Below are 24,332 nucleotides of genomic sequence, written 5' to 3'. Positions count from 1 at the left end.
AGAAAAAAATGTGTTGGGCAGATCCTTACTGAATTCACCTTCGGGGCTCTTCTCTGCCAGCACATGAAGGTCCAGCGTCCTCTCCTGCTCTTATCTGCTGAGTTGAGCGCCTGTTTTCTACATCGGTGTGCTCATTCCCCGAGTGTTTGTGTTCTGGTGGAGCAGGGGGTGGAAGCCAGAGCCTGGCGCATGCTCAGCAAGCGCTCTACCACTGACTGGCTGATTCCATGTGACCCTGAGAGTGGTCAATGGGTTGGCGGGTGGGTGGGTAGTTTTTCCTGTTCTCTGTTAGCAGGCACTTAACACCCTCCTTCCAGGATCTAGCCTCCCGCCATGTTTCCCACGCTCCTCAACTTGAAGCCACCCCACATACCCGTCCCCAAACACGCTGTCCTGGTCTTCTGCTCTTTCGTGTCTGCTGTTCTTTGTGTCTGCAATGTGCCGTCTCCTGGGAATCCATCTGTGGAGACTGGCTAAGGTCATCAGCATCTTTTTGACCAGCTCTTCCCAGGCACTTCCCAGGCACCAGCCCTTCCCAAGGGAGGTGAGCTTCCGGCACCGGCACACCTCTGCTCTGGACTCCCTTCCCTCTCTGGTTATGGGGCAGGGACCAAAGCTTCCAGTCTGGAGCCTGGCAGCCGGGGGGCTGTGGTGTGCCCAGCCAGCTGCTGTCAGCTCCAGAGCTAAGTATGTTCAGCACTCAGTTACATCACTGTAGTGGCTTGACATTAACTGGTGCCTGGCGCAACTGCACACACCTGTAATCCCAACAGCGTGGGAGGCCGAGGCAGGAGGATCACAAGTTCAAAGCCAGCCTCAGCAACTTAGCGAGGCCCTAAGCAACTCAGCGAGGCCATGTCTCCAAATAGAATATAAAAAAGGGCTGGGGATGTGGCTCAGTGGTTCAGTGCCCCTGAGTTCAGTTCCCAGTACAAAAAAAGAAAGAAAGAAAAGAAGTTGACCACCTTGGGAATATTTACACCAGGTAAATTGACAGGTGCTTCCAAGGAATCAGGCACTCCCATCGCCAAAGCCCACTTATCAGCACACCAGTTAAAGGCATTCAGTAAATCGGCATCTGATAAATTTCAAATGGCTGACTGCATTACACTCTGGAAAATTCCCCCAAATTAAAGGCAGCAGCTTTTAGCTTCTGTGACCCTGGGTTGACTTATCTTTCTCTTATTAGTGTTCCTGCGAGGGGTGAGGCCCTCACTTACGAATTTAACACAACAGGGCTTAAACATTAGTGTGCACCGGAACAACTTGGGGACACTGGTTAAAAAAAAAATGTATGTTCCTGGGTCTGCTCTTGGCATTTCAGAGTCAGGAATATGCAGTTGACCAAGAAGCCTGAGTGGTTACAACGCAGGGTCAACACACTGAAACCATTTGACCTTTATGCCGAGTCTGTTCCCTGCGGAAGCCTGACAGGCGGCAACAATTGAAATGGCCGGCCAACACCACGTCCTCGCTTCCTCGGCTTCAGTGTGTTCCTTTCCCACACAGCTCCTAGCTGGCGCTGCCTCCAGCTGAGCATGCCCTTCTCTCCTCTCCTGTGGCAGGGGCTTAAAGGGAACCCAGTAGCCAGGGGACGGGAAGGGAAGGGTCTGGGTAATGCAGACCCTGCGAGTCCACGGCGGGTGCTGTGGGAGGGGATTCCTGCGAGCAGCACAGGTGAGCACTTAGCTCACCTGTGAGCCCAGACGCCTCAGGGTTCTGCTGAGGGCGGGGATGGCGGCAGCAAGTCGTGGATAGCTGGGCCACAGCTCCCAGAGAGGCAGGACGCACCGGGCAGTGCTCATAGCTGGAACAGGCTCTGGGTCAAGTCTAGACTGGAAGGGTTAGGGGACACAGGACATATAGATCAGATGGGCAGTGGTTCAATCCAGGCCAAGGTCCTGGCAGGCAGGGGGAGGGCCAGGCCTGGTGGAATGAACCCAGCACTAATCCCAGGCACAGGCTGTTTGCCTGCTATCCTCCCATACACGCCCAGCTGACCTTGGCCCAGCCAGAGCCCCCAGGTTTGACCTTGCAGCCAGAGATGGAATGGGAATGGGGACGCCTCAGGTCCAGCATTTTCCCAGCTGGGGAGGACCAGAAAGCCAGGCCTCCCGCTAGCTCCTCGTACTCCATCCGGCACGCTCCCTCCTCTGTTCAGATGCTCTAGAAAGCAGCGGGGGGCGGGGATCTAGCTCAGGTGGTAAAGTACTTGCCTCGCATGCACAAGGCCCTGGGTTCAATCCCCAGCACCACCAAGCAGGTGTGGGGCCGTCAGCCCTCACGGACAGGCTCATTTCTCTCCAGGAAATGGCCAGTGACGAGCTGAAGGAGTTGAGGAACGCCATGACCCAGGAGGCCATCCGGGAGCACCAGATGGCCAAGACCGGCGGCACCACCACCGATCTCTTCCAGTGCAGCAAATGCAAGAAGAAGAACTGCACCTATAACCAGGTACCGGTGCTGCAGGCTGGGCCTGCGGAGGAGGAGCCAGGGACGGTGGAGGTGGTGAGCCAGAGAGATGCTTCGGAAGGAGCCCGGGGAGAAAGGGCTGAGGTTCTCCAGGCCGCAGAGACAAGGGCCAGGCTTGGGATACCACAGTGGTGCTTCTGCGGCTTCTAGAACATTTTCTGGCTGTAGAACAGCTGGCTGTGTGATGGGGAGGTGGGACCAGTGTTTTCTGGCCTGCCCTGAGGTAAGAATGAGAAGAGCCAGACACACAGGGGACCACCCCCGAGAGTCACTGATGGCCGGAAGGGAACTGAGCCGTGTGGAGCCAGCTTCTTCGTTATAACCAGGGAAACTAAGGCCCCTAGGGCCTCCAAGCCCCTTTTCCTCTCCAGGCCTCCGTCCTTCCATTGGTAAATTAAAGATGAACGAGGTGATCTCTAAAGTGCTCCCGGCTCACTCCGGCGCTGGTGGGCTGGGCACGTCTGTGTTCGGGGTGAGGCCTGCATGCTGCCTGTGGGAGGCAACAGCAGAGCGGTCAGTTTGGAAAGATCAACCCAAGTGCAAGTGGAAGGCCAGGCTGAGCCGTTGAGGTGCTGGGGGCGACTCATGGACGGCCCGGGGAGAGGGAGGTATAAGTTAGGGAATTGCCAAAGTGGGACAGGAATATCAGTGCCAACCCCTGGGATCTGGACCTACTAGACAGGGGAAGCCATAGCAGGTTCTAGATCAGCAGAGCGACTTCACGGCTGGCTGTCTCTCAGGTGCAAACGCGCAGTGCCGACGAGCCCATGACCACCTTCGTCCTGTGCAATGAATGCGGGAATCGCTGGAAGGTCTGTAGTCTGTCTGTCTCCCTCTCTCATCACCCAGAGACCCGCCCAAAATAAGAAGAACTATCCCCACCTCCCAGAAGGGCCTCATGCCTGGGGCTTTGCCAGCCCACACAGAGTAGGCCTGCAGAGCCAGGCAGAGTGGCAGGTTGCTTGGGGCAGCGGGGAGAGAGAGCACATGCATGTGTTAGTTCTGGAAGGGCGCCCAGCTGGGGTGGGAGCAGCATCCTCCATTTTATTGATGGGTGGGCAAGTCTGTCTTTGGTGCACAGATGGAATCCGCTTCCTGAGGCGCACAGAGGGGAGGGGAGACAATAGCCCCTGCCCTGGGACCGCACCTCTTTGCAAAGTGCTTTCACAGATGGTGGTTCCTCTGACCTGCTGCTGCTGAGCCCTGTGGGTGTGCGTGGGGGGAGAGCTCCCCGGGCCTGCTGTGCATCCTCTCCTCCGAGGCCGTTCTGGAGGTTTCCCAAGGCTGGGGCCCCAGGCTGCCCCGCTCCCGCAGAGGCAGAGGCTTTGTTCTGAGCCAAGAAGAGACTCCTCCCCGAGTGCTCCTCCCCGCCAAGCCTTCTCCTGAGGGAACTGGGTGTGGTCACGTGGTTGTGCCAGTGTCCAGTCCATCTGATTTATCTCACTTGTTTGTGCGCTGGGTGACCTCTGGGCCATCAGGCAGGTCATGGGGCTCCAACAGTTCTAAGATGCTTAGCAAGGGGCCCAAAGCTGTGATTGGGAGCCAGGAGCCCTGGCTTCATGTCCTGTTCCTCCCTCCTTGCTGTGTGACCCTGAACATGTCACTTGCCTCTCTGAGCAGAAGGGTGGCGAGAATACCTTTATCCAAGCGTTGATGTGAGGATGAATACATATGCACACAGACTCTGCAAACAGTAAGAAATGGTGACAGTCTCACTTTCAGAGGAGGAAACAGAGCCAGAGAAAGAGTTAAAATCCAGAGTTCAGAGCTCTGAAAACCAAGGCTTCCAGTTCCTGATCAATTGATTTTCTGATAGAGGGCCGGCCTCCACAGCCTCACTAGGGCCTCTGTAGAATTGCCATATGGTTTCAGGTGAAGGCCAGATGGTTGTGCCTGTTTCCTTTATTTACTTTTCGAGCACTCATGGGTGGGTCTGTGCAGTGGTCTAGTGGTTTAGAGCAGGGACTTTGGCACCAGGCTCAGATCCTGGCTTTACTACTTACAAAATGGCCTAGCTCACGGCTCCTGCTCTCCAGGCCTGGATTTCCTCATCTGTAACATGGGGGTCGTAATATCCAGCCCACGGTGCCGTTCTGCAGATGACATGTGTAAGGCATTACGGGCCTCACGGGGTCTCTGGCTGCTCTCTGGCATCTTTGTCAAATTAAAAAACAGATGGCTCTGCAGGGAATAGTGTGCACACCTGCAGTCCCAGCACAGGATTATAAGTCCAGGCCAGCCTCGTAATTTAGCAAGACTGTGTTTCAAAATAAAAAATAAAAAGGGCTGGGGATAGGGATGTAGGTCCATGGGAGAATGTCCCTAGGTTCAATCTCCAGTACTGCGGCAGTGTGTGTGTGGGGGGGAATAGCCCTGTCCCAGGGTACACAACAATCAGAGTGTGGGCTGTTTCAGCCTCAGCTTACCCCTTAGTCTAGGCACTTTGTGCAGTCAACAACTTGCACAACCACACCAAAAAAAGCCCTGAACACATATGTAAAAACCACTCTGAGTGCCATTTTGATGGTGTCATCTAGTATTCTGGGATGTGGGGTAAGTAATTTAATGCTGCTTGCTTACCTATACAGATTGGAGTAACACTAGTATCAACCTCATGGAAAATGTGAGGTTGAAATGAGTTAAACATAAACACTACGACCCCACCCAGAGTAAGTGCTCAGTAAATGACCGCTCTTGTGACTGACGCCACTAGGGGAAGGTGTCCTGCATGCCACAAACCCAGCACCTCCTCCCTGACTCCTATTGAGAGTCAGGACCCATTAGAGGTGGCAGCCATGTAGCTTCTGACAACATTTTCAGTTATTTCCATTGCTATGGGGGAGACTAAGCCCACCCAAGGCATCAGTGACAATCACAGTGTGTTCTCAGCCATTAATCAGGAAGCTGCAGTGTGCCTGCCGGACGTGGAAGGGCCACTCACTTCTTACCTGACCTCGTTCTCCCACTGGCCAGCGTATGATCCCATTTTACAGATGAGTGATTTGCTCAAGGTCACACAGCGAATAACAGCCGAGCGGGGCTTGGGATCCTGGCCTGTGGCTCCAGACCCCACCTTCTTCCTCATGTCCCCGAATGCCCTCCCTGGAAGACACAGGAACCTCTCCGATTCTGTTGCTTTTTTGGTTTTGTAGTTCTGCTGACAGGACCGCCCGCCAGGACCGCAGCATCCAAAGGCAAAGAACAGAGAGGGCGAGCTGAGCCACCGAACTGGAGAAAAATAAAAGTTAAAATGAAGAAAAATACTGAACTCTGAATGAGGTAGTAGGGATCAGAGGGAGAATTCTTACACAAACTGGTGATCAGTTATTAATAATAAATGGCTAACGGGGGGAGCCTAGTTGGGGTTCAGTGCTGAGAATCTGTGGACAGACCTCCTGTGCCAAGCCGGAGCCTCAGAACTGAGGGGTCGTGTCTCTCACAGTGGGCCAGCAGACCTTTGCTTTCACCCTTCCCCGCCCCCGTCTGAATCACAGCCTTTTTTGGATTGAAAAAATACCAGAGGAGGCCGAATGGGGTGGCACATGCCTATCATCCCAGCAACTTGGGAGGCCAAGACAGGAGGATCGTGAGTTTGAGGCCAGCCTCAGCAATTTAGTGAGGCTCTGTTTCAAAATAAAAAATAAAAAGGCTGGGGGTGTAGCTAGGTGTTAGAGCACCCCTGGGTTCAATCCCCAGTACCACAGAAAAACAAAAACAAATAAAAAACAGATCAACATGAATGCTCCCCCACCCCAGAGCCACACTTGGGGCGTAGCCAACCCGTGGTTTGACTCAGGGAGATATGACTCCCACACCAGGCAGGAGCATCTCAACTCCCTCTCCTCTCTTCCCAAACTCCCTGCTATTCCCTGTTCACAGCTGGTTATAGGGGACCTTTGAGGACCCCAGACCAGGTCCCTCTAGGTGGAGAACGGCTCCTCTAGAGGCAGTGCCGGGACTTTCACAATCCTTGGAGGCCCTGAGCCTTGGAACCTGCCCAGGCCCTAGCACTGTGCTCCACCGGGCTCCATCTGTGGCCCCAACTTCAGAGGAAGTCAGCAGACCCCAGGGGCCTTGTCATGCTTCTCCCTTGAGGACATCAGCTTGCTTCTCATGCTGATAAGAACTCCAGGCAAAGCTGGAAACTTCTGGAAAAGTCCTTGGGAGCAGATCTGTTGTTGAGCCTTATGGGTCTCAGTCTCTGTCCCTGGCCTTCCATCAGCCCCAGGCTGAGCTGCCTTTACCTAAAATGGACAATGTGCATGAGCCCATGTACTCCGGGGAGCTTGGGCAAGTCACTTACCCTCTCTGAACCGCTTCCTTACCTCTAAAAATGGAAGTAGTACTGCTGCTGCCCCCTCGGGTGACATGTGGAGGTCGCTGGGTGCACCCTGCTCTGCCTTGGTTCACCCTGGGGTGAACCGTAACAATAGCCCGAGCTCCTCATCTCCCCGGGCATCGTCCCCTCTGCCACTGGTGACGTCCTCTTCTTCTGCCCGTCATGGGATTCTCTTGAAGATGAAGCCCGTGAAGAGACTGTTCAGAAATCTGCCATCATCTCCGGCTTTTCAACAGTTAGAGCTGCAGGGGGCCGGTGGAAAGGCCGGGTTCCCTCCCAGAAAGGTCAACACCCACCGCTCCTACAGGCAGAACAGGACTGAGACCCAGGTCTTCTGTTCCCTGTTGTTGTGTTTGTCACTGAGACATCTAGAGCTGGACACAGTGCTCAGCCTTGCCTTCCAGAAATTCATGGACTGATGGGGAAAGAAACCATAGACTTCCACACTAGATGGGATGTGACAGGCCATATCTGAGGTGCAAATATTGTCTGCAGAAATGCAGAGGGTGCTGCTTAGAGACCCAGGTGCTCCGTGAACTTTGATATTAGAGGGAACCCCTGGGAATTATGCTAAAATACAGATTTTGATTCAGTGCATCTGTGATGGAGCGAGATTTTTCACTCCCCACAGGCTCCCAGGTGATACTGATATTGCTGACCATGGGCTGCACCCTGAGTAGGAAAGGCTTGACTATCTAACTTTTGTTTGCATTGTCTAAACCTCCATCTGAATGTTTAGAAACCAACAGTAGAGCCAGGCATGGTGGCACACGCCTATAATCCCAGCAGCTCAGGAGGCTGAGGCAGGAGGATCACAAGTTCAAAGCCATCTCAGCAACTTAGGGTGCCCTGTCTCAAAATAAAAAATAAACAAGGCTGGGGATGTGGCTCAGTGGATAAGCAACCCTGGGTCCAATGCCTGGTACAAAAAAAAAAAAAAGAAGAAGAAGAAGAAGAAACCAACAGCAACATAATAAAATAGCAGCCACTATCAATTAAGTGTCAATAAAGGTTTCTTTGGGGTGATTTTTTAAAGGTGGTGCCCTGGGGCAATTTTCTTTAGTCACAGTCTAATCTCCACTGTGTTCCCAGTATCGTGGGGACTTAAGTGTAGAGTGAGGGGGGGCAACTATGAATCCACCCTCCAATAACCTGCTTACAAAGGCAAAGCGCCAGATTATACAGCAAGAGAACAAACCGGCTCAAGTCCACACATCTGCTGGTCCTCGTGTAGGTTCACAAAAGGATGCAGGAAAGCATGAACAGGCCAGACTGTGTCCATCAGCGAGTGTCCACCCCAGTGGCCTTCCTGTGTCCTCCGTGGATATTCTGCCCATGTCCTCCACTGTGCAGAACAAGACTCAGGGTTTGTTTGTTTGTTTGTTTTTGTACTAGGGATTGAGCCCAGGAGCACTTAACCACTGAGCCACATCCCCAGCCCTTTTTTTAATATATTTTATTTAGAGACAGGGTCTCACTGAGTTGCTTAAGGCCTTGTTAGTTGCTGAGGCTGGCTTTGAACTCACCATCCTCCTGCCTCAGCCTCCCAAGCCACTGGGATTATAGGCGTGTGCTTCTGCACCCGGCTCCAGAATCAGCTTTTCAAAGTTGCCCATCGTGTGGTGTTGAGTCCCCTGTTCTGCCTGCCATTTAGAAGCTTCCATTTCCCCACTGTTCTTGGCAGCGCCGGCCTCTGCCTCACCCCCGCACTTTGAGCTTCAGCCACACTGGCCTCTCCCAGTTCTCCGTGGCGTGCTGTGCTCCTCCTGGGCACAGAGGCTTTCCACAGGCTCTTGGCTGGCACACAGGGTTTAACCCCGTCTTCTCCATCTCAGAGATGAAGGGTGTGAGCTGTAGCAGCTCAGCTCTAACCTCTACACCCAGGAAGGCTTCAGGGGAAGGGGAGAGTGTTCCCTTGTAGGAGGAAAAGGACGAGGGTTAGATGAGGTGAAACCCAGGCAACATGCTTGGAATGGAGGAGAGAAGTCCCTACAGGGACATTCTGGCCAAAAAAACCTGAGAGCAAAAAAGCCCATACAAGATCCCGTGACGCAATTTAAAAGATATTTTCCAAGGGTGACGGGAATGTGAAACACTGTACAGAAGCCTCCCTTAGTAACCTCCCCCAGACTATGGAACCTGTCTCTAGGCCCCATTTTCCTTCAGTTCAAGGCTTATGTTACCAGGTGCCTGTTAAGATTCTCCTCCCAAGTAGACCCTCTGAGTGATCTGAGAAGTCAGATCACTTCTAGTGATCTGAGAAGATGCCCTCACATCTTCCCTTCCCAGGTCCCTTCTGCTTTCTTTTCTGTCAACTAGTTCAGTCCTTGAACCACCTGGGGCCTTTCCCTGCCCCTTCACCTCATCAGCTACCAGTTCCACAGCGTCTCCCCATCCCACCCTTCCCACCACTGCCAGCACCGTGGACGTGGCCTTTCAGCTTTTCTTTTCTGGGACTGGTGTGAAGGCTCCTTATTGGGCTCCCAACTGGCGCCACCCCTCCCTGTCCCGACTGCATGTACCTGCATGGCTGTGAGCCTCCCTCTCCTAGTCATCTGCAGAATATCGCCCTTGGTGAGCCAATCAAATTCAGATTTCTTGGTTTGATTTACAAAGCTCCCTCCTTCTGTCCTCTGTGTTTTGCTTTTTGTTTTGTTGTTTTTGAGGGACCCGGAAGCTTTTACTTCTTTGTCTGCCTGAGGACCCTCACCCTCTGCATGTCTTTGGTGGCTTATCTTCTACCCCTGCTGACCCTGGTGCTACAGCTCATGGGAGATACTAGCTCATGATACATCATGGTAAATGTATTTTGACATATTATATATATACATGGAGTACAACTTGCCATTCCGGTTGTGCATGATGGGAAATTACATTGGTATTCTTGAATACCCAATGGACCTTCCCACCTACCACCATCTGGTCTGCTTCCTTCTCACCCTGGTTCAAACCTTACCCATTCCTCAAGGCCCACCTTGGATGCGCATCTTGTATGAAGCCTCTGATCCCCTGGCAACATAAGACAGTGCCCCAGGACTTCTATAGCTCTGTGAAACTTGTCACCCCTGAGTCTATCATGATTCTAGCTCCTTCTCTCATTGCATTCTACCATCATGATGATGTTCTTTTAATACTTCTTTGTCTGACAGTGTCAGTAATATCTATTGAGTATTGACTCTCTGGGTGTCTTGCACACACCATGCAACTTCTCCCAACTTCCAGTTTTCATCTATAAAATAGTGATAATAACCACCGCTAGCTCCAAGGGTTGTTTTGAGGATTCATTAAGTTAACACAAGGAAGGCACTGAGAATCCTGCCCCATACAACAACCAACCAGTAAATACCTACTAGGTAATTATTATTAGGCATGTAGGAGAGCATGTCATGTTGTCTGACCTAACATCTGGCCCCAAGTCACTATTATTATACTGTTTTTGAAAATTATACATCCCAGCTACTCAGAAGGCTGAGGTGGGAGGATCACCTGAGCCCAGGAGTCCAAGACCAGCATACCAAGATCTCCTCTCTAAACAAACAAACTTTTTTTTAAAAGAGAAAGAGAGAATATTTTAATATTTATTTTTTAGTTTTCAGTGGACACAACATCTTTTTTTTTTTTTAATGTGGTGCTGAGGATCGAACCCAGTGCCCCACTCATGCCAGGTGAGTGTGCTACCCAGCCCACATAAACCGTCTTAACCATTTTTAAACATACAGTTCAGTACGCTACACTCACACTGTTAAGCAACTGATCTCCCCAAATTTTCTTCTTGCAAAACAAACTATTAAGCAGCTCCTCATTTCCCCCTCCCCCAACCTCTAGCAACTGCTGTTATACTTTCTGCCTTACAAATGTGGATTGCTATACTCTTTACAGGCTGAGGGACCCCAGGTTTGGAGAGAAATTTGTTCTAAGGAGACAGAGCCCAGATTTGAGCCCAGGCCCCGTTACACTCTGAGCCAGTGTGAGATGTGGCTTCACTTCAGCCAGTATCCATGGCAGGTTTTACCTCCCCAACGATGATGGCCATTGTGGGCCAGCGCTCTCCTCTGCCATTCTCACATTTACTCCCATGTCAGCTCTGCAGTCATGGTTGTGGGGTGGTGTCCAATTTTCAAGTTCGGTGCCTGGTACAGAGGAGGACTCAATAATATGGGCCCATGTGATGTCTTTAAATAAGCTAGACAATACCAAATAAACTGGTTGTACATTTTTAATTGTCTACTATTTGTTTTTTGTTGGTACTGGGAATTGAACCCAGGGGCACTTTACCAATGAGTGTTTTTATTTTTTTGAGACTGGATCTTACTAAGTTGCCAAGTGTCTTGTTACATTGCTGAGGCTGGCCTTGAACTTTCGATCCTCCAGCCTCAGTCTTCAAGTTGCTCGGGTTACAGACTCCAGGTTAGCAATTGTATACACTTTTTGAAAATGTTCTCACTGAAAAAAACCAACAGATGGGGCTGGGGATGTGGCTCAAGCGGTAGCGCGCTCGCCTGGCATGCAGGGGGTGCTGGGTTCGATCCTCAGCACCACATACAAACAAAGATGTTGTGTCCACTGAAAACTAAAACATATAAAAATAAAAAAAAATATTTAAAAATTCTCTAAAACAAAACAAAAACAGAAATGTCTGATGTCAGAAAGCCTCCCCGTCCTCTGCAGTCTGCCCTCCTCCCACAGAGTCAATCTGCTCTTCCCACCCCAGGCCAGTCCCCAGGCCACCCCACATCTGTGTCTCATCACCAGCTTTGCTGATCCATAGCCAAGGGCAGAGACAGGCAGGCAAGGGGACGCAAGACACCAAGACACCGTCCCTGCTCTGCTTCCTTCCCCTGCTGCCATGCCAGCACACTCTTCCCTCTAGCCATAACCTATCCTGGCCATTCTGTCCTTCACGCCTCCGCCTCCGGGGGGCCTTTGCATATGCTGTTCTTGAAGCCTGGAATGCTTGTCCTCCCACCTTCTCCACCTCCCAGAAACACCTACAGTCTTTGCAAAGCCAGCTCAGATGTCACCTCCTCTGGGAAGCTCCCTCCCCTCCCCCAACTAGTAGTCTGCCCTGTCTGGGTATAGACTAGCTCACTCCTTGTGATAGCACTTGGAATGCAGGGACTGTCATTGTGTCCCCTCTGACCCGACTCCTTGTGGAATCCAGAGAAGCCCAGGTCACTTCTATTTTTTGATGTTCCTTATTTGAGAACAGAAATGACAAAATAGGAACACAAACATTGAGGCATGTTTTTAAATATTTAACAATATTTCTGATACCAAAAAATTATAACACAGTTGTGCTGCTCACAAGATAACAAAGATTTATTAACGTGATAATTCACAGTGCACTACAGATGCAGTGGTCTGGTAGAAGGGCACAAGTTTAAGGACATACTTGGAGGGTCTTTGATCAAAGCAAACAGTGGATCCAATGTAATGCAAAACCTCACTTGAAGATAATGTTGAAAACCTAAGTTGAAGATTCTGGCCAGATGGCTCTCCTGGCCCCTTTCCCCAGTGATAAGCTGTACTGCTGCCTTTGCACACAGTAGGGGCTCATCCTCTGCTAAATGATGGGAACAAATATGGCTTTCCAAGTGATTATTGGAAACCCCAGATATAGTAAGTGTTCCTGAGAAACACTGAAGTCCTCAACAATGGGGCAGGAAGCCGCCTCCTCCTCCAGTGACCCCATCCCTCAGATTCCAGCTGATGGCTGCAACAGGAAGCCCTCCACCGGGTCTTTCCTCCCTCCCCCTCTTCCCCATGCCCCCCTAGGGGCTCCAGATGCAGTCTTGCTTTCCATCCACTGGCAGCCTCTCTCCTCCTCCACCCTCTGGAGGGTCCCAGGTGAAGACAGAAAAAAAGCTCTTACTCAGAAGGAGGCGGGAAGCCAAGCTGGGCTCCAGGCAGTCCTGAGGAATAAAAGAAACAGCAAGAGGACAAAGAAGGGCTTAAAGCACTGGAGCAAAGGGAGGGTGGGGGGTAGGGAGGCTAAGAAAGTTTACAAAGCAATCTGCCAAAGAATGGATGAAAAGGGAGCCCTGCTGGGCTGAGAGACTCAGGCCCTCCCTCACCTTAGGCCCAGTTAGAAACCTGCAATTTCTCAGCCAAAGCCTGCACCTCTCCCTGCTCCTCCCATTCCTTGGAGTCTGGTTAACAACCCCTGACCTAGAAGTTTCCCTGAGGGTGAGGGCCAAGCTTGCTGGGTCTGTGACAGTTGGCAGCCTTGCTCACAGAGCATCCGCTTGAACCCACCACTGGCCCAACTTCCAGGCTGAATTTCCAGCAGGAAAACAATGTGAGGAGAAAGCCAGATGCTCACAACCATGAGCCACTCTTAATTTCCCAGACTTTCAAGGCCACTGAATACACTCATGGGCCTTTATGGAAATCTTCCCTGTCACCAAAGGTTGAATTAATAATCACAGCTATCACCTGAGTGACCTGTGTGGATCTAAGTCATCTCAGTCCTCACGACTCCCCCCGTATGACTATTCCCATTTTACCAAAAAAGAAATGAGCTGGGCAGAGTAAATGACTTCCTGATATGCAGCCTGGAATCCAACCCAGACCTGTCTGACCTTGATGCCCACACTCTAGGGATGCTGTCTCTTGGGAACCCTCCAGGATGCCAACTTCTTTGGTGTCCAGATCTAAAATTTTAGGTGGGACAGGATGGTACAATTCTGTGGTATTTAAACAACCCCTAACCCCACAGTTGGAGGTTGGAAGAGGAGTAGGAGTGGGAGATGCTGCATTATGCCTGGGTAGGGTCCTAATAGTTCTTTTTAGACACTTGAGTAATTTAACCATAAATAACTGGGCACCGGGGAACAGGACACTCAGTAATAAAAGCATGGCCTGGAGTCATGTTTAAAAAAAAAAAAAATTCAAGGCCCTCAGTGGGTGGATGTATCTGCAAAACAAAAGAAAAGCCCCTTTCCCAGCCCAGGCAGAGAAGTCTCCTGTACAGTTAGAGACAACAGGCTTCCGGGCACGTAGCCAAGGTTCTGGGGATATTTATAACTTGAAGAGGGTGGGAGTCCCTAATAAGCTGCTATATTCTTTTTCCATCACTTCCCTCTCCAAGGCTACAGAGAGCTCGGAGCTCTTCCCCATGCAGAATGCCTGCTTTGCCTAGTGCTTGACTTCCATTGTCTAATTCCCTCATCCTGGCTGGGGGGGAAAGGGAAGGCTGCAAGTCCTTCCGTTCGGAGGAGCTCCAGCTGAACGCAGCTTAGCTGCCAGTGGGGTTTCTTGGCCTCGGAGATCTGCCTATGAGCCTGTGGTTTCGCGGAGGTCTTCGGGATCAGCCAATGATTCCTGGGCTTTGCCTGCAAGTCTACGGATTCGGGGTCGGTCTGTGGGTCTGGTCTCCGGAATCTACCAGCGATCCCCAGAATCTTTCAGCACATCAGAGGTCGGAGAAAACTCTGCGGCTTTGGGATGTTTGAGGCCTCTCGGATCTTGACGCCGGCGATCTAGTGCATATCTGGCAGGCCGGGAGGTAAGTCTGTTGGTCCCCAACTCGGGTTTGCTGTTTCCTACCTTCACAATGACTGCTGGCATCCTGAGGACCCGCTGGGCTCAGGCTCTCAGAGGCCCAGGGTCCCCTCGGTGAGCGAGGCTTCCAGAAACCCTTTCAGCAGACAAACCCTCCAGGATGATAAGGACCGCCCGCCCTCGCCCGGGGGCCTGGCTCTCTCCTTCTCACACGCCCTATCCTCACCCCCGCGTCTGATTTCCTTTAGGGTTTTCGCTTCTCGTCTCTCAACAGGCGCCCTCTTTAGAAGGACGCGGTTGGTTGCCCCTAGAGGGTTAACAGCGACGAAGCCCGCACACCCCAGGCTCGGCACCCGACCGGCACTCGCGCGCAGAAGAGTAGCGCAGAGCCGACTGGGAATTGTAGTCTGCGTGTGCGCAGGGTGCGGGTGCCGCATGCGCTGCTGGGAGTTGCAGTCTGTGTGCGCCTAGGGTGCGAGTTCCGCAGGTGCTGCTGGGAGATGTAGTCTGCTTACGGGCAGGGTGCGAGCTCCTATGCTGGGAAGTGTAGTGCGTAGGCGGGGCTCAAAGTTCCAGCGCGCCCTCCCCGAGGGAGTGGGCGGCTACTGCTTTTCACTCTGGCCGGTGCTGTCAAATGAGGGATAGATAATCCCAGCAGAACTGAGCCCAGGCCAGCACCTAAATCAAGTCCGACTTTGCGGATAATGAGATGTGACTCAAGAGAAGTTTCTAGGGACGTGAAGGAAAGCAAGGCAACATCCCTGGTTTAACCGGGCTGTGGTCTCCAAAGAAGAAAGCGGGAGGTACTCCACCCTAGCTAGGAGGACACGCTTCCTTCTTCACCCTTTTGTTCTTTTCCCTCCTCGGCTCTTGGCCTCTGACTGGCCTTTGTACGCCGAAGTGGAACTACAAGTCCCGGCAGGCCACCGGGTAGGCGCAGGCGTGATAGAGGTGCTCGGCCACGCTGCAGGAGGCGGGCCAAGTATTCGGCATCTGATTGGTAGGGCATATTGCAAGCTTTGACCACTGGTTGGCTGAGGCAGCTGCCGGAAAGGACCCAGCCTCGAGTTGGAAGAGCGGAGGCGTTCTGTGGGCTGGGCTGGAGCCTCCTCCCTGAGACAGCATCGCTTAGACCCCCAACCAGGGAGTGACCACCCTGGGGCTGTCCTAGTCGATTCTGGCATTGCTTCTATCCGGTGGTGGCGGAGACACAGAGGGCGGGTCATGCCCTGGGATCAGGGAGGAGAATGACCGGCCCTGGTCCAGGGCCCTCCCCGCACGCCTCTTGGCCAGAACTAACTCCAGCCCTGGGGAGTGGGCAGGGCCTATTTGCAGTGCCTCACGCCCTGCTTTTCGCCTCCTTCAGCGCTGTCTGCTAGCTGCTTTTCCTGCTGTCTCTCCCGGGAGGCCAACCCTTGTGCCCGAGATGGCAGCCACCCTGCTCATGGCAGGGTCCCAGGTAAGCCGGTGGTGGTTTCTCGGACCTTGAGTCTGCTTAGCCACCTCGTCCGGCATTTCTCCGTTCCGCAAGTCCCTGTGGGGAATTCCCTGGGGTTAGTAATTCGTTCGCTTCGTTATTCTATCTCCAGGGCCTACTACTGGGCTAATACAGCCGCAAACAAGCATATATTGAACACCTGCTGTATGCCTTTAGGTACTGGGGGGATTACAGATGGACAGGACGGGAGCTACCCCGCCTGCTCACAGTCTGTTGGGAGAAAGACGCATCCGGTTAACCGTGATACAACGTGATAAGTGCTGTGTTTGCCGTAGCAACAAAGTGCTGTGGTGTGGAAACAGAAGTGGGAGTGATTAATTCTATCTGGAGCATCCGAGGGCGGAGCGGCGCAGAACGGGGGTGGGGGGCGGCGGCACCGAAGAAAACCGTAATGAATGGCAGTATTTCACTAGTCTGAAAAAGATATTTCAAGAGAAAGAGGAACATTGTATGTAAAGCTATGGAGTGATGAAATTGCTATCTGTGTTCTCAAAAAGGCATGGCTAGAGGATAAGGTCCCCCAAGTAGGGCAGGGGTATCCAGCTATGGAACCAGAGCAGTTCGGTTTTTGTTTTGTTACCACGTGTGTTTTCCTGGTTGTTTAATTCTTTTTTGGACTTTACAGAGGAGACTCAATGCCTTTTACCTCCTGGACATTTCCAACCATGTCTCTAGTTTCAGGAAGAAAAACTGTTACTAACCTCCTTGATAACAAGTAGTGAGGAAGCATTGTGTGATTTCAGGCACCTGTGACATTTGAAGATATGGCCATGTACCTCACCCGGGAAGAATGGAGACCTCTGGATCCTACACAAAGAGACCTTTACAGGGATGTTATGCAGGAGAATTATGGAAATGTTGTCTCACTAGGTAAGTAAGGATTCTACCTTTCTTCACACCAGCGTTTTTGAAACTATGTCAAAATGGCTTGGCTTTCCAACAGAGCCTAGTTGTTTGATCTTTTAAGTCACTTAATTGGATATTGGCTTGAGTTGAGTGTTCAGGCAATCTTTGAATATGGAAACATCCAGATCATATATTTGAAAAGAAAAAGAAATGATTTTGCACATTTTAGAAACATTCAGATTTCTTGTGCCCTGAGTCATTTGCCATTCTCCAGCCTGTTTGTACAGAGCCCTGACCAAACAGGTCTGGCATAATGGTGCTTGCCAGGATATAAATGCCCCTGTAAATGGTGCTGTTACTCTAGGGCACTGGAAGATGAGGGATTCTAAGCTAGGTTCATGGGAGGGCAGAAGCACCCGTTTGTGTTTGTTTTGGCTTCAGAGCGCCAGCCTTGCCTCAGGTTCTTTGTCTGAGTAAGTTCTTGTCTAGAGATGTGTCAGGGTGAGTGTGTGAAATGTTCCAGATGTATCCCGAAATAGTGGGATCACAAATTCTATTAGCGGAGGCAGTTTCATTTTGTCTGTCCGTCTGTCTCTTTTCCTTGGCAGTGCTAGGGATGGAACCCAGGGCATCTCACATGCTAGGCAAGTGCTTCTACTACGGAGCTGTATCTCCAGCCCCCATTTTTTTTCATGTTCTGCAAATCTGTTTTCTCTTCCAGCTGTATTTTGGTCTGGGTGTAACTAGAATAAACAATTTATCCTAGAACTGAACAGTCTTTTGACTCACTTTGTCTCCTGTTAGGACTTGACAGCAAGTTAACAAGTGTGTATGCTTCACTAGGTCATCTGCCGTTTGTTAGAATGAATCCACTTTTCAAAAATCTTGATCCCATGACTTTTCTCAGCACAAAAGACAACCTGAGGGTTTCTTCTTAATTTGGGCTTTCTCTCTGGTCCTGAGTTGTTCCGATCCCTTTTGTAGAAAAGCAACCATAAATAATGTTATCCTCTCATGTCTTTAACCCAAATATTTCACTCAATCCAACAAAAACAAGAAATGAAAATCTTAAAAAGTTTAAATTTGCATTCCTGTGGTCTGGCACAAGGAGTGCTTATTAGAAGGACAGAAGCACCAAAAGAAAAAGCTGGTTTCTTCTCCAAATAACCTTGGGAGAGGGTTAAATAATGTTTACAAGACTTCTTTATCTCAGGACTCCTCAGAATCTTTAATGTGTTATTAGGCATTGTGGATTCCTAATGAGAGGATAGTGTATGCAACATTTACCAAACTAATTCATCCATGGGCCCTTTTCTCCCAGCATACTTACTAATCCCTTTATGAAAAATATACTAAGAAATCTACTTGGGCTGGGTGCAATGGCACATGCCTGTAATCCCAGCATCTTGGTAGACTGAGACAGGAAGATAACAAGTTCAAAGTTAACCTCAGTGACTTAGCAAGGCCCTAAGAAACTCAGCAAGACCCAGTCTCTAAATAAAATATTTAAAAAGGGATTGGGGATGTAGCTCAGTGAAAAAGCACCCTTGGGTTCAATCCCTGGTACCAAAAGAAAAAGAAAGAAAGAAACACAGCTTGGAAAATTTAGTGTTTGGGTAGAAAATTCTTTCAGACAGTGGTTGTGTTTTTGATTTTCATTTGAGAACTGTACATCTATACGTGTAATATAATCAGTCAATGCCAAGAATGTTCTGATGCAGGACTGTGGGTGTAGCTCAGAGAGTCCCTGGGTTTGATTCCTAGCACCACACACACAAAAGAAGAATGTTCTCAAACATCTTTTTTGCCTTCTCCATGTTCTCACATCTATTTTCACTTAAAAAGGCCACTGGAAAATAGCAAGTGACATTTTAGCACTTTTTTTGTTAACTAAGATATGACACAGATAGCTAAAAATTCATTTTTCTTCATACCAACCTAGCAGGTGCTTTTGAATAAATATTATATGATGGTAATGATAAAAACTTGACAAGTTAAAATACATACATACATAAAATACCCAGGATCTTGGCTTTTAGAAATTCTAATTTAGTCTTTTGTATGTTCCGTTAATAGTTGTTTTGATCTTCCAAAACACCAGAAATATGTAAAGTTTTTATAATGAACCATTAACTGCAGTAATATAAAACATTTGAACTTCCTAATTTTCTTTTTGCAGTACCAGGATTGAACCCAGGGCTTACATATGCTAGGCAAGCACTCTACCACTGAACTACACCCCCAGACCTTTTTCTTTTATTTTGAGACAGGGTCTTGCTAAATTGGTTCTGGCCTTGCTATATTGATGAAGCTGGCCTGGAACTTGTGATTCCTCCTGCCTTGGCCTCCGAAGTGTCTGGGATTGCACAACCCCTAACCAGAGCATGAACTTTTTATCTGACTTTCTGGCTCTACCATTTACTGCTGACTTTGGTCAAGTCACTTCCCTTGTCTCAGGGTCTTGGCTTTCTCATTCATTAAGATCATCCTAACACCTGCCTCTCAGGATGGCTGTGATCATAAGTGAAGTAATGCAAGTAAAGAACTTAGTGTAGAGCTGGGCAGGCGTGGGGGGCATGCTTGTAATATCAGCGGCTCAGGAGGCTGAAGCAGGAGGCTCACAGGTTCAAAGCCAGCTTCAACAACTTAGCAAGCGCCTAAACAACTCAGTGGGACCCTGTCTCTAAATAAAATACAAAAAAGGGCTGGAGATGTGGCTCAGTGGTTAAGTGCCCCTGAGTTCAATCCCCGGCTTAAAAAAAAAAAATAGAAAGAACTTAAGCGTAGCAACTACCCACAGTGCAATCTCCCGTCTCATTATTTATGCTTTATTACAGATTTTGACATCAGGAGCGAGAACGAAGTGAATCCAAAGCAAGAGATTAGCGAAGATGTTGAATTTGGGACCACATCTGAAAGACCCGTTGGGAATGCTGAGGAAAATCCTGAAGGGGAAGAGGCCTTTGGAACCGGGGACAGGTCGGAAAGACAGTGGGGGGATTTGACAGCTGAAGAGTGGGTAAGCTATCCTCTCCAACAAGTCACCGACCTGCTCGTGCACAAAGAGGGCCACACGGGTATCCGCTATCACATATGTTCCCACTGTGGGAAGGCCTTCAGTCAGATCTCGGACCTTAACCGCCACCAGAAGACCCACTCGGGAGACAGACCCTATAAGTGCTACGAGTGTGGAAAGGGCTTCAGCCGGAGCTCCCACCTCATTCAGCACCAGCGCACGCACACGGGGGAGCGGCCGTACGACTGCAGCGAGTGCGGCAAGAGCTTCGGGCGGAGCTCGCACCTCATCCAGCATCAGACCATCCACACCGGCGAGAAGCCGCACAAGTGCAGCGAGTGCGGGAAGAGCTTCTGCCGCCTGTCCCACCTCATCCAGCACCAGAGGACCCACAGCGGGGAGAAGCCCTACGAGTGCGAGGAGTGTGGCAAAAGCTTCAGCCGCAGCTCGCACCTGGCTCAGCACCAGCGGACGCACACGGGCGAGAAGCCCTACGAGTGTAACGAGTGCGGCCGGGGCTTCAGCGAGCGGTCGGATCTCATCAAACACTACCGCGTGCACACCGGGGAGAGGCCCTACAAGTGCGACGAGTGCGGCAAGAACTTCAGCCAGAACTCGGACCTGGTGCGGCACCGCAGGGCGCACACCGGCGAGAAGCCGTACCACTGCAACGAGTGCGGCGAGAACTTCAGCCGCATCTCGCACCTGGTGCAGCACCAGCGCACCCACACCGGGGAGAAGCCCTACGAGTGCAATGCCTGCGGGAAGAGCTTCAGCCGCAGCTCTCACCTCATCACACACCAGAAGATCCACACCGGGGAGAAGCCCTACGAGTGCAACGAGTGCTGGCGGAGCTTTGGCGAAAGGTCGGATCTCATCAAACACCAGAGAACGCACACTGGAGAGAAGCCCTACGAGTGCGTGCAGTGTGGCAAAGGGTTTACCCAGAGCTCCAACCTCATCACGCATCAGAGGGTCCACACCGGAGAGAAGCCTTATGAATGTACCGAGTGCGAGAAGAGTTTCAGCCGGAGTTCAGCCCTTATTAAACACAAGAGGGTGCATACTGACTAAGTCCTGTAATTATGACTGAGAAGCCATTCGTTTGAAGGTACAGTTGACATCTGTGAGCTCGCTTGAGGCCGAGCTGCTTTTACCCTGCTGACTTTCCTGGTTGTGGGCTCTAATTAGAGCATCCAAGAAGACCGTCACTATGAAATTCAGCCGCACAGCTCTGAAACTTTATCCCTCCTCCAAAAGAGAGACTTCCGTTCACTCAATTTTTATTCACTCAATGGATTACTTCATCAAATTCAGTCCTGCAAGTAGCTGAAACTCTGAAGACCAGGGGCAAATGCTGGTGAATGCTCAGGCCTGGGGTTGGAGTAAATCTTTAAAGGTTACTTCTACCATCCAGGGCCCAAAATCTCTGCTAGGGGAAATGTGGACTGTAATAGGGTGGTCAAGTTTGCTTTGGAAAAAGGCAACCAGACTTGGCCTGAATTGCCACCCGTGTTCACACACCAGAGTAGAGGGCACACACATCCTCCCCTCCAAAGGGCTTTCCCTTGAGTCGCTCTGCATCTTTCCTTCTTCCTGAGAGCGGGATTCTGCATGATGAAGACAATGATCAAATCTTTTCTCCTTCTCATTGTTTCTAATTAACTTGTTTGAAGCTTGTGTCTTTGTAGGTACAAGTGTGAAAGGAAAAATGAGACATGGGTTTGAGGACCAAGACCCATCATCAACGGTGGTGACTTTAGCAAGAGGTGCCCACTGTTGTAATTGCTATTAATCAGGTTTATGAATTTTCTTTGGGAATCATTGTATGGAATATTGTAGGGAAAATATCTTCAAGGAAAGATAGGACCATAAGTGATGGTGGAGTGAAAGGATTAAGTGGAACCGAACCCGTACGGGAAGGAAGCACAGAGTCCCTTCCTAAGGAATGTAGGTCATTTCTGTATTCTTCCCCTTCTAATCTTTAAGATCAATTCTCCCTAAACTGCTAACTCTAGGGTTTGATAGGGCCACATCCTAGTGTTTATCTTAGCTTGCTAAGGGCATGTCTCTGTACAGTGAAATGTGTACTCCTTTGGTTTTACTAGTAGTGGTAACTGAATTTTCAAAGAATTAGCATGTTCTTGGGTGGTGTGGATCATGTAACAGAACTACAGACATAACTCCAATGTGAGAAATGTCCTTTTTTTTTTTAATTTTTATGGAAAAAAATTTAAATGCTAGTGCTCATGTGTGCACCGTCCTGTAAGGTTTGTCTTTGTATAGAACGCAGCACTTGTTTGTATGTTTCCATCAATTGGAGAGATAACGACTGGACAATAAGTTTATTGTCCTATTCTCAGACTGCATTAACTTCAATGGCAATGAAGACCTCTTTGGCCTAGTCAGAAGGAATTAGTAAACCTACATAGGAATGTGTTTTTATCCTCCCAACCTACAAATAGAAATGGTTAAAGCAAGAGTTGGCCCCATTTAAGCCCAGTAGAATCAGTTTTCCATCTCTTAGCCCAAGTAGGAATTAAGAAATAACCTAAATATTGATACTTCTGCAAGTCTGTGGGGGATGGGAAGGAACCAGCGCCCAGGAGGTGGGGCTGGAATAAGGAATGTGTTTTCCTTTGAGAAGGCCCCAGTGTGTTTCTACCATGCTTTCTTGTGAATGTTGTAACATTTGGAAAAAAAAAATATTTTTGCCATATCTCTTTAGGACTGGTATGCACTAAGCATGTACAAGGTCCTGGTTTCAATCCCCAGCCATTGGTCTCTCTGGGGCAGAGACTGTACTAGTGAGTTACTGTGACCCACCACTGTGTGGGATCACATCAGTTGCAAATGACACACATCAAAAGTAAGAAAATGAAAAAAAACACTCCAAGGGGGTTTCTTCATATTTAAAACGAACGTGGGGCAGGGAGCATGTTATTTTGTTCTATACAAAATCTAGAAGACTGTGAGAATTCCTATTTTAGTTGTCGGGTGACTTGTATGTTCTTGGTAACTAAACTCAAGTATGTCTTCTCCTGTATCAATGTTGCTGATGGTTTTAATGATTTCAGCATTCTGGTGCTGCGTTGATCTACTACAAGTGTCACCCTGGGAGTGGGCATAGAAGTCAGCACCTCTGTGACCTAACTGTATCTCACACTCTTACTCTGCTCTTCTTACCTCACCCCGACCTGTTCCTGCTGCTGCCTTTGGCTTCTTAGAGGTGAAGGGCTCAAGAAAAGGCTTCTGGGTGCCCACCCATCTCCATACGTGTATGCTCCAGTGGGGAAGTTAAAAGGGCTAGGGCCACACGGCCCTGTCTCCTCTTTCTGCCCGTTGTTACCCATTTGCTGTGCTGAACTGGGTGCAGAAGTCCTGCATCAGACCCTCTTGGCTAATGGTTTTGCTTGGCTTCTGTTCTCAAGTCCCTGGCTGCTTCTGCACATGAACACCCTGTGCCTGTTTTCCGTGGATGTGGAGAGTGAATGAACAGTAAATCTGTAGAGCATTTTCCCTTATGGTATTGGTCACAGTTATCCTAGTGTCGATTGACATCTGTATTATTCTAACAATACTCTATAATTAAAACTACAATTTAAAAATCAAAACAGCTGAGAATTATTTTAGTAATTCACTCATGCATATAAAGGCTTTTCATCAGAGTCATTAAAATTGGGCACGACCATCTTGACATTGATGCTTTTTTTGTACAGACACTGTACAGATGTTCTTGTGGGGATTTGGGAGTACAGTGTCTTGAGCCCTCTAGATATTGCCATATCTTGAGAAGATGCAAAAAAATCTGTGAAGGGTAACCTGTTTCCTGTGAAGGTTATGCTGGTGCAAAGCAACATGGAAGTACTTGGTATGGATGACTCATTAACTTAAGAAAAAGGAAAAACACATCCAAAAGGAAAAATGGGAGAAGGCCTTGTTGCTCTAAGGAGATTTTGGGGGGTATGCATTAAGAAGACGAAAGCAATCTACTGAGCTAGGACTGGGTTCCCAGAACTAAGTTCTGTCTCCCACACTAAGGTTCTCTCTTCACCATGCTGGAGCACAGTTTGCCTAAGGCAGTGATTATGTACTACTAGGGTGTGGTCACAACTTTAAAATTACAAGTAATTTTCTCTTAAGAAATCTTTCTTTTTCAGTGGAGGGCCATCCCAGGCAAGGTAGGGGGCAGAATACAAATATGAAAAAAAAAATTAACCCTGCAGCCAAGAGTTGGAAAAAAAGAATTTTATAAAAATGTTTTTTAGAACGTATTTGTCAATAGATGCAGTGGCAGGGAACTGTTGTCCTAACTACTTGGGAAGTTGAGGCTGGAGGATCACTTCAGCCCAGATGTTGGAGGCCTGGGCAACACTGCAAGACCCCATCTCATTAAATAAAGTGGGAGAGGGAGGGATGAAGCTTGGTGCTTGAGAGTGTGCTAAGCATGTACAAGGTCCTGGGTTCAATCCCAAGCACCAAAAACAAAGCAAAACCTGTTTCTCCTTTCTGTATGTTCACCTTTTTTTTATTGCTAGAAAGGAAAGTTAAAGGAATCATGTAAAGCCACAAGAATGGGAAGTTACATTCCATGTATGTACAATATGTCAAAATACACTCTACTCAGAAACAGAAAAACCTGTTTCTCCTTTCTGTAT

The 24,332-nt window shown here is 49.5% G+C and overlaps 2 protein-coding genes and 1 long non-coding RNA gene across 5 annotated transcripts in view; 2 read left to right on the top strand and 1 right to left on the bottom strand.

The window, feature by feature from the left end:
* Tcea3 (transcription elongation factor A3) overlaps window positions 1-11,031 on the top strand; it is a 42,869-nt gene extending 31,838 nt beyond the window's left edge. For both annotated transcript variants that reach the window (XM_071617476.1, XM_071617477.1), the window contains exons 9-11: window positions 2,308-2,454; window positions 3,213-3,284; window positions 5,625-11,031. In XM_071617476.1, coding sequence (XP_071473577.1) covers window positions 2,308-2,454; window positions 3,213-3,284; window positions 5,625-5,633 — 228 coding nt within the window. In that variant the 3' untranslated portion in view covers window positions 5,634-11,031. The remainder of the gene's footprint in view (window positions 1-2,307; window positions 2,455-3,212; window positions 3,285-5,624) is intronic.
* A 1,072-nt stretch (window positions 11,032-12,103) lies between these two features.
* Window positions 12,104-14,693, bottom strand: LOC139707221 (uncharacterized). The gene is made up of 2 exons (XR_011708787.1): window positions 14,360-14,693; window positions 12,104-12,723 (listed from the first exon to the last, which is right to left on the bottom strand). It is a non-coding gene; the product is annotated as an uncharacterized lncRNA (long non-coding RNA).
* On the top strand, window positions 13,784-23,371 carry Znf436 (zinc finger protein 436). Of its 2 annotated transcripts, XM_027937589.2 has the most exons (4): window positions 13,784-14,318; window positions 15,681-15,773; window positions 16,556-16,682; window positions 19,496-23,371. In XM_027937589.2, exons 2-4 carry the CDS (start codon window positions 15,741-15,743, stop codon window positions 20,746-20,748), a joined length of 1,413 nt encoding a protein of 470 aa, XP_027793390.1. In that variant the 5' UTR covers window positions 13,784-14,318; window positions 15,681-15,740; the 3' UTR covers window positions 20,749-23,371. The 2 variants fall into 2 exon arrangements, with proteins under 2 accessions (XP_027793390.1, XP_071473576.1); XM_071617475.1 differs by lacking the exon at window positions 15,681-15,773.
* The last annotated feature ends 961 nt before the right edge of the window (window positions 23,372-24,332 follow it).

The sequence above is a fragment of the Marmota flaviventris genome, chromosome 10 (assembly GCF_047511675.1).
Source record: "Marmota flaviventris isolate mMarFla1 chromosome 10, mMarFla1.hap1, whole genome shotgun sequence".
In the NCBI taxonomy this organism is placed as follows: Eukaryota; Metazoa; Chordata; class Mammalia; order Rodentia; family Sciuridae; genus Marmota; species Marmota flaviventris.
The sequence above is the reverse complement of the archived record's forward strand: the minus strand, read 5'-3'. Positions and strand labels throughout refer to the sequence as shown.